General features: G+C 36.3%; 1 protein-coding gene across 1 annotated transcript; it reads right to left on the minus strand.

The window, feature by feature from the left end:
- Positions 1-5,381: 5,381 nt before the first annotated feature.
- vkorc1 (vitamin K epoxide reductase complex, subunit 1) lies at positions 5,382-8,833 on the minus strand. The gene is made up of 3 exons (XM_048171438.1): positions 8,435-8,833; positions 7,370-7,479; positions 5,382-5,989 (listed from the first exon to the last, which is right to left on the minus strand). Exons 1-3 carry the CDS (start codon positions 8,623-8,625, stop codon positions 5,772-5,774), a joined length of 519 nt encoding a protein of 172 aa, XP_048027395.1. The 5' UTR covers positions 8,626-8,833; the 3' UTR covers positions 5,382-5,771.
- Between the last annotated feature and the right edge of the window lie 1,396 nt (positions 8,834-10,229).

The raw sequence follows: 10,229 nt of genomic DNA on the forward strand, positions 1-10,229 counted from the left end.
ACAGTATTATTTGAGCTGCGCGCGCTGAATGAACACCCGTAAACTGAAGCGCTTTGCTAGAAGGTTAATTAACTCAACAGGACACATCCTATGGTAATTCATATATATTTATACAAGCTATACATAAAATTACAACTTATATTTGCACAAAATCATGCACGCATGTACTTGAACTAAGTAATGTAGTCAGCTGGTGTCGTGAATTTGTTCATCCTGTAACACGCCGAAACACAGCAACTAGAATTCATAATATTTTCAAATAAATCAAATAAATTTGAAGTTCTGACGACTGTTGAAACGGCTAACAGCACCACATATCCAAGATCTATTATAAACTTGTTGTGAACCTTCTGAGAGCGTTTTGTTGGCCTTCCTCTGGTAGTTGTAGCTGCTGTCACCATAGACTTAAACAGGGCGCGCAGCTGTGACCGGTCCCAAATATGGCGGCGGGCATAGCGGAAGTGACGTCTTTGAAACCCATGTATAGGCTACATTATAAAACCTGGCTTCTCTCAAGACTCCCCTGCTAGTTCGCTGTTAATAATATGCTAAAGCCCGCCCACACGTTGACGTGATTGGTTACACAAGGTAGTTTTTGATGTCACAGACACCAGCAATTTTCAGTTTGAAACAGTCTCTTTTCAGTCTTTTTTTCACTGCAGTTTTAAAGAGAAAATACTCAGCAATGGTATTGACATATGAATTTACACATGGTTTGTCTTAAAGCATATTAAAAACTCTACATAGACACATAAACAACATTAAAATCTTTAATTAGCCTACTTCAGCGTGACAAGAGAAAACTTACTCAGATCTCTTGTTTCTACAGTTACCTGTACAACCTTTAATGGAGGCTGTAATCTGAATGAATTGGCATGTACTCTTTTTTTTTTTATGACATCATTGATTTCAAATATATTTTGTAGGTACACCAGGTCTACTGACTGCCTCGTTTAGCTTCTGTGAGACATGACTAGACCGCAGACAGTTATGGCTGTCCTTTTTTTAGGACTCACACCTTTTTTGCCTTTCAAATTGTGGTTATGCTGTGTGCACAATGCTAAAATTGTGGTTTTTATAATAGTTTGAAACTCTGCTTCACATGACATCTTCTTTTCATAGATATGGGATGTTTTTTAATCTTAACTTTCAAAAACACAAAACGTACAATTTTGTACATTTGGATAGGTGCTGAAACTAACAATATGGACGGCAGCGTAATCACATTTATTTATTGCGAAAATACCAAAAGTAGTTCAAATGATGATGAGTTGCAATCACAGTCCTCTCTGGCGGTAATAGATTTCTTATGCATAAGAAGGGGTACAGAGCAGAATTTAAGTTATTATGACAATATGAATCCGGCATGTCTCCGTGAAGTCGTGCACTTATTTCAAATGCACTGAAACACGACATGTCGCAATCACAATCTGGAGCAATTTAGAGTACAGCGAACAAATAAAATTGATGTGATTTGTGAATTTAACTTATCTTATGGTTGTATTGTCGGTCGCTGCATAGGAGAAAATGCCTTTTGTGTCTCACAGGAAATACTAAATATTACAAAATGGTTAAACAATTACAGACATGTTCTTCATTTTAAGCTTTTAAAGTGTAGTCTTGTTTTACATTGTGTAATCCTCCAAAAGGAGTTTGCAGCACAAGTCACAAACAGAAATGTTATTTCATATTAAGTAGGCTATGAGTAAACTGCATTTAATACATGGTATCAAAAACAAGTATTGATATGACAATTGAATACAACACAATCAAAACAATGTCACGATTTAAATATTAATACATGGGAATTCATACGCATTCACATTATGATACGTAAATAATTTACGTTTTATTGTTGTCAATATGCAAGTATTTTATGCTTTAGTGCTACAAATACATCAATATTTTACGATTTTGTGTGTATGAAAATGTAAGTAAATGTAGCCTACGTGTGGTAGAACCACACCTTATGTAAAAATACACACGTATTCTCATGAGATCGTGTTGATTAATCTTAGTTCTTAATGTTAATTTCAACATTTACTAATAGGCATACATTATCTTTTAATATTATTTAATGACATATTTCTGTAGGTAATTATTTATATGAAATATATTTATAGTCAGACAAACTCTCTTAGTAAGTTAGCTATAGGTTTAAACTTGCTATTACTTCACTTGTTGTATGTCTGTATTTATGTAAACATGTATGTCTATATTTATGTAAATATGTAGCACCGTGGTCCTGTGAGGCATGACATTTCATTCCACTGTATGTTCCCATATATAGCAGAATGACAATAAAGCTCAACTTGAACTTAACAGGGTTCGTACGGTCATGAAAAACCTGGAAAAGTCATGGAATTTTAAAATGGCTATTTCCAGGCCTGGAAAAGTTTTTGAAAAATTAATTAACCCACAAAGTTTTGGAAAAGTCATGGAAATTTGTTTCACAATCTCCATATATTCGAATATAGTTGATAATATTAGTTAAATTACAATAGTTAACGTTCGCACTATCCGTCACGTGACGTTCTCTGCGTGGGGTAACGCAGTTTCAGCTAATAGTATTGTGTAAAAATGCCAGGGAAATGCAGATTTAAAAATGTATGGCTTCATGATGAAAAGTATGCAGCTGCGTGCTCGACTGCTTCCAACCCAATCGCTGGCTTTTTCACCCGTGCGACTGACGTGACACCCGCTCCCAGCTGCGGTGCTTCCCTCTCATCCACTGTAAAACAAGGGACCATTTTGAGTGCTTTATCCCGAAACGAAACCCTAACTGCAGAGGTAGGCTACTGTGCAGGAACAGTGTTGCTGGACACTTTTATTTATTTTTTTAGTTTAACATTGTTGCTTCCCCTTGATTTATGTTAATTTTCTCCCATGGATTACGTTAATCCATTTCTAAGCGGTTCTCAGGGTTTTATGTAGCCTATGTTATGAAACTTTGTTGGGGCCGTTCACACAGAACGCGTTTTTCTATTCCAATGCGCTACTTTCCTATTGTTTTTCTATGTAAACACGCGCTTGACGGATGTGCATGCGTCTTTTGCAGCGCCTCACACATGAGCGCCGCGTTTTTAAGACGCCATGTCAAGTTAAGAATTTCAACTTTTACACGCAGCGCCGCTCATCAATGTCAGTTCTAAATCAGTGGACCAATCAGAAGAACTCGGAGGCAGGGCAAGCGTTGCGAGTTGGCATGACAACTGTTTTATATAATGGCAACATGGAGGAGGCGCTCATTATTATCTTATTTTCTTTTTTTCCATGTCAAAACTTGTATCTGTAAATTCTGCAGTTTGCCTATTTCTATTATTTCCATTATTGCATCACGTCTCAAAGGCGCGTCTCGAGACTCTCGCGTTCTATGCTGCGCTTTTTTAAAAACCACTCCTGAGCGCCACGTCTCACGTTTTTAGACGCAAAAACGCGTTCTGTGTGCAAGCGTTATTTAAATAAATATTTCATATTCTACTGTACACTACAAAGCTTGTCATTTATTTTAGTAAAAATATGCTGGGTGTAACATGGATTTTCTTCTTATTTAACATGTATACATAGACATTTCATGAAACATTAGGTCATGAAATCTTACTTAAAGTCATGGAAAAGTCATGGAAAAGTCATGGAATTTTATTGGTAAAAATGTGTACGAACCCTGACTTAAAGAAAAAATATGCAATTTGGTGCAGTTGTTGATATTTATATGGCCAAAAAGTAAATTCTGCTTGTTATGTAACGGGTTAGTTCACTAAAAATGAAAATTTCTGCCATTAATTACTCATGTTGTTCCAAACCCATAAGACCTTTGTTCATCTTCAGAACACAAATTAAGATATTTGTTGATGAAATCCAAGAGGTATATGACTCGTCCATAGACAGCAATAACACTTTTAAGCTCCAGAAAGGTACTAAAGACATCATTAAAATATTCCGCATGACTGCAGTGTGGTTCTGCAAAGTTCAACCTTAATGTTATGAAGTGACAAGAATACTTTTTATGTGCAAAAACAAAACAAAATTTTCATTTTTGGGTGAACTAATCCTTTAAGAGTTAAAAATAATAATAATAACAAAGAATATAAAGTGAAGTGCATTGTACTGCGTTGTGTTTCTTTCGTGGCTGGTACGTTTTCTTCAGAAATCAGCAGAAATATCTATTTATATATATATATATATATATATATAAAAAAAAAAAAAAATATATATATATATATATATATATATATATATATATATTTTTTTATATATATATATATATATTATAGACAATACCAATTTCATTGGTATTGGTATGTAAATATCTATGTATATTTTTATGGTATATGCCATCAAGTGTTTATTTCTGAATGTGATTGTCAGTACATTTTACCAGTATTTACCATACTTTCAAAACAAAAAATAAACATTAAATGAAGAAAAAATATGCAATACGAAAATTATTTTCAAATAAAGCACTTTCTTTATAAAAGACAAGATTTGGTCTTCTAAAATCCTTTTATATTTATATGCATACATTTATATACATATTATATTCAAGGTCGTCTTATATTTGGAACAATAATATTCTGGAGGTTTTCACACAGGAGTTTGTATATCATTTGACTGATTGTATGCAACATTTTATGCCTAGAAACATGGTGATTTTTTAAAAAAAAAATCTTTAAAAATCTTTGCATAGCCTATGTGTTTTTTCTTTTCTATCAAATTTTATACATCAGGGTTTATGGCTCATATAGTGTGATATAGTGAGAAGCTACACTCAAGGAGGCCTAAACTGAGCAAAAATACGCAATTTGGTGCAGATGCTGATATTTATATGGACAAAAAGTAAAAAGAAATTCTGCTTGTAATGTAAAATAATGAGACTTGGTAACATTATTTACATAAAACACACACACACACACACGTTTGTTTGACTATATTAGTGAAGATACTGCATAGACTTCCACTTATTTTTATGTCAGGTTAATTATATTTTAATATTTAATAATAATATCCATGTGACAAAATAATGCTGTAAGCGCATGACATATTCTGACCACAAGATGTCGCCATTTGATCACTAATTATATAGACTAAAATGACAGGCATCAGGTCAAAGTGCATGTGCAATATTTACTAAACAGTATGTTAGAATATTTAGGATGATCTTACATAATTTAAGTCACCCCTTAAGAAGTTAAAAAAATAAATATAAAATGAAGTGTATTGCATTGCATTTCTTTCATGGCTGGTACATTAGCTTCAGAAATCAGCAGATATAAGTGGACAAGATGCTGAAAATTATATTATCTGTAAAATTAACTGCATCTCTTTAAAAACCTGAAGGCAGCAGCATTAAAGGGAAACAACAAATTCAAATACACTTAACATTTAATAGAAAATCTGACTTTATTCATCACAGAGCTTTAATCAAATGTTGATCAGATCTCAGTTTCACATTAGGCTTCTTGTACATGTAACAGTCTGACCTGGATATAAATCACATGATCGTCAGCATCCTAAAACATACTGTCTGGATGTTCTTTCATCATTCTGATAAATAATAAAATTGAAGCTTCCTCGTTTATTTGTGTTCATGAACGTGACGTCCAGATCATTGTTACCATACTTTTTTCTTTTCACTACTACCAGCTTGCAAATTGCCAGGATTTTCAATCAGCTGTAAAATGTTTTATTTTATGTAGGTTTCTCTTTTCCCCCCAGATGTTAGAGGCAGCTTAATCCTTAATATCTTTCAAACTCAAAAACAAGTACAGATTTTATTTGCTCTTCGCTTTCTTCAGGAGTCCCTCCAGTCCCGTCCTTCTCTTTAGGTTTGTGTAGAGAAGTGCAAAGTTTATGATGTAGGTGGAGACACACACCACACAGAAATCACCCAAGACGAACGCAAGAATGGCAGCTAGATACACTGATCCGGCCACTGACACCCAAGAGGACATGACGAGGAAGAACGCTGATCGGCTGGACACTAGCTGACCTGTGACCAAAAAGACCAAAATTACATTTGAACATCCCCTTCAGACAATAATTCATACACCGATCAGGCATAACATTATGACCACCTTCTTAATATTGTGTTGGTCCCCCTTTTGCTGCCAAAACAGCCCTGACCCGTCGAGGCATGGACTTCTCTAGACCCCTGAAGGTGTGCTGTGGTATCTGACACCAAGATGTTAGCAGCAGATCCTTTAAGTCCTGTAAGTTGCGAGGTGGAGCCTCCATGGATCAGACTTGTTTTTCAGCACATCCCACAGATGCTCGATTGGATTGAGATCTGGGGAGTTTGGAGGCCAAGTCAACACCTCAAACTCATTGTTGTGCTCCTCAAATCATTCCTGAACCATTTTTGCTTTGTGGCAGGAGCATTATCCTGCTGAAAGAGGCCACAGCCACAAGGGAATACCGTTTCCATGAAAGGATGTACATGGTCTGCAACAATGCTTAGGTAGGTGGTACGTGTCAAAGTAAAATCCACATGGATGGCAGGAGCCAAGGTTTCCCAGCAGAACATTGCCCAAAGCATCACACTGCCTCCGCCGGCTTGCCTTCTTCCCATAGTGCATCCTGGTGCCATGTGTTCCCCAGGTAAGAGATGCACACACACCCGGCCATCCACGTGATGTAAAAGAAAACGTGATTCATCAGACCAGGAAACCTTCTTCCATTGCTCCGTGGTCCAGTTCTGATGCTCACGTGTCCACTGTTGGTGCTTTTGGCAGTGGACAGGGGTCAGCATGGGCACCCTGACTGGTCTGTGTCCATACGCAACAAACTGTGATGCACTGTGTATTCTGACACCTTTCTATCAGAACCAGCATTAACTTCTTGAGCAGTTTGAGCTACAGTAGCTCGTCTGTTGGATCGGGCCACACGTAGGCGCCTTCACCGTGCATCAGTGAACCTCGGCCGCCCATGACCCTGTCACCGGTTCACCACTGTTCCTTCCTTGGACCACTTTACTGACCACTGCAGACCGGGAACACCCCACGAGAGCTGCAGTTTTGGAGATGCTCTGACCCAGTCGTCTAGCCATCACAATTTGGTCCTTGTCAAACTCGCTCAAATCTTTACGCTTGCCCATTTTTCCTGCTTCTAACACATCAACTTTGAGGACAAAATGTTCACTTGGTGTCTAATATATCCACCCACTAACAGGTCTTGTGATGAAGAGATAATCAGTGTTATCCACTTCACCTGTCAGTGCTCATAATGTTATGCCTGATCGGTGTATATACAATAATTACAAAAAGAGCAAAATTAGAATTTATTTGCAGATGTCACTTGATTTGATATTTTGTTATTGTTGAAATAGTTTTTGGGGTCCCAGTATAAACATTAGTGTCCTAACAGCGCTTACCCAAACCCAGCTGCAGCATATAGAAAATGATTCCCAACACACTGTTCGGCTGATTCAACACACTGTCTTTGGAAGTAAAGATCTGGACGAGCCCAAATCCACGTCCCCATCTGAAAGAAGGATCAAAGTTTCAGGGGTTGATAACATCATTTGCCTGTAAATATTCACTATTTGCAGGTTCCATAAAATCAGAATAATTATAGATAATCAATATCGGCTGGTAAAAGCAAATTTTCACACTATCGGCCAATAGTTTAAAAACAGCCGATAATCCTGTCAATCAGAAGAGAGCAGGAAAATGCATTGAATTTGTGTTTTGTGTAAAGAAAGTGCGAAGAAATCAGTTTGTTGATCAATATTAATAGAAATTATATGATTTAATAACATTCAGAAAGTTAATAAATATTCATTTAATCTTGAGAATTTAGTTAATGTGTGTTAATATTAATTTGAGTAATGTGTTTGTTTATAACTGATAACAGTTACTCTGAAACAAGCTGAAGAAATGGAGAGAATAACGTTTTTATTTGCATTTCTTTCTAAATATAATCATTAAAAATATAATGATTAATTAAGAATTATCGGCTATCTTGGCTTTTCATAACGCTTTTCTTCAGACTAGTGGAAAGAAAACATACAAATTAAACTTTTAAGTGTTTGATTTATTGTATTTTCAATTACAATAGGCCTACACATATGTTTTTGTTTTCAAAATTACTCTTTTTCTTATGAACAGAGTCAGAAATCTCCACTTAAGCAGCAGCAATACCAAACACTGCATTTTCATAGCTATAGATATTCTGAAGGTTTTCACACAGGGGTTTGTTCATATGTCATGTGACTAATTTTATGCAACATTTTATTCCTAAAAACATTGTGATTTTTTTTTTTTTCTGGCTGTATTCAAATATGTGCAGATTTAATTAGATAATGCCTTATTTGCATATTTAAACATAACATTTTAGAAAACGTGAAATGTTTGTGACTCTTAATGTTATCAGTCAACTGGGGAAATGAGGAAATATGGTGCATGAAAACTGCCACGACTGAAATGAATGCATTTACCTGGAGGTGAAGACCTTAGAGCAGCTCACGGAATGGCCCAGGTCGCACATCGCGCGATATTCGGGATCGTTCTCCCGGGAAAGTTCTACGTGTAGCGCGTAAACCGACAGAACTAAACCCAGAAAACAGAGGATGAAACGAACGCTATATTCCCATTTAGGAACTCCAGTAGTTGAATTGCTCGAGGACATTGCAGTGACAGTGTCAAGAGGTTTTATAACAAATTATTACCTAATTTACAAAAGCCTGTTTTGCAGACTTGTAGACTAAAGTTGCTACTCTTACGTGCAACGTGTAATTGTAGAATATGTAAGTTCGACTCCCACCTTGCCACAATGTATTGCAACGTGGAAAAGCCTGGAGCGAGAGCTGTGATTGGTCCAAAGTACTCAAACGCGTGGCATCATGACCGATTTTACTGCTATAACGGTTCCCAATGGGATGATGCGTTTTGTCCTCCAGGGGGCGCTTCGCGGCTCAGAATGTCTAAAGCCCCATTGATTCTAATTCATATCTCAGTAAAACCATTAGTATTCATACGCTAAAAATGTAATCGTTTTAATCTATTATGTGCAAATATTGGTTACTGACATGACATTTGAACTTAAATCTATCACAACACTCTAATACATGCCCAATCACTGATTAGTCTGTACTGATCAGTGCTGAGAAAAGTCTGATGGGAGATAACGTGCACTGACTAAAAAAGCTTTAAAGGATTAGTTCACTTTCAAATAAAATTTTCCTAATAATTTACTCACCCCCCATGTCATCCAAGATGTTCATGTCCTTCTCTCTTCAGTCAAAAAGAAATGAAGGTTTTTGATGAAAACATTCCAGGATTATTCTCCTTATAGTGGACTTCAATGATCTCCAAACAGTCAAAATTACAGTTTCAGTGCAGCGTCAAAGGGCTTTAAACGATACCAGACGAGGAATAAGAGTCTTATCTAGAGAAACGAACATTCATTTAAAAAAAAAAAGTAAATGTATATGCTTTATATAAACAAATGATCGCCTTCCAAGTGCTTCCGCCAAAACCACACTTCCGTATTCTTCAAAAAGCTTACGCTGTATGTCCTACGCCTTCCCTATTCTACTTACGGAACGAACGCGGTGCCAGTTACATTTTTTCTGTAAGTAGAATAGGGAAGGTGTAGGATATACAGCGTAAATGTTTTGGAGAATTCGGAAATGCGGTTTTGGAACATTTTTGTTTATAAAGCATATACATTTACATTTTTTCGAAAATGACCGATCGTTTCTCTAGATAAGACCCTTATTCCTCGTCTGGTATTGTTTTAAGCCCTTTGAAGCTGCAGTGAAACTGTAATTTTGACCTTCAACCGTTTGGAGTCCATTGAAGTCCACTATAAGGAGAATAATCCTGGAATGTTTACATCAAAAACCTTTATTTCTTTTCGACCGAAGAAAGAAAGACATGAACATCTTGGATGACATGGGGGTGAGTAAAATATCAGGAAAATTTTATTTGAAAGTGAACTAATCCTTTAAGAGAAAATTGAAAATACAAAGTAAATATTTTGCTTTGTATGTACCGACGCGAGCACGTTGGACGGATGGTGCAGAAGGTTCGCACGTGGACGGACGGTCAGTGTCCAGTTAGATTAATACGTTTGGCAATGTAAACAATGATGTAAACACTGTCTGGCCCTGTCCGGTTTGGAGGATTCATTCCACGTGTTTGTTAAATTTTCGAATATTGTGAACAAATGTATTTTTGTCGTATGGTGGCACCAAATATGAAGAAATTAAAAACAAATAAGTAAATAAA

The sequence above is a fragment of the Megalobrama amblycephala genome, linkage group LG20, assembly GCF_018812025.1.
Source record: "Megalobrama amblycephala isolate DHTTF-2021 linkage group LG20, ASM1881202v1, whole genome shotgun sequence".
Classification (NCBI taxonomy): domain Eukaryota; kingdom Metazoa; phylum Chordata; class Actinopteri; order Cypriniformes; family Xenocyprididae; genus Megalobrama; species Megalobrama amblycephala.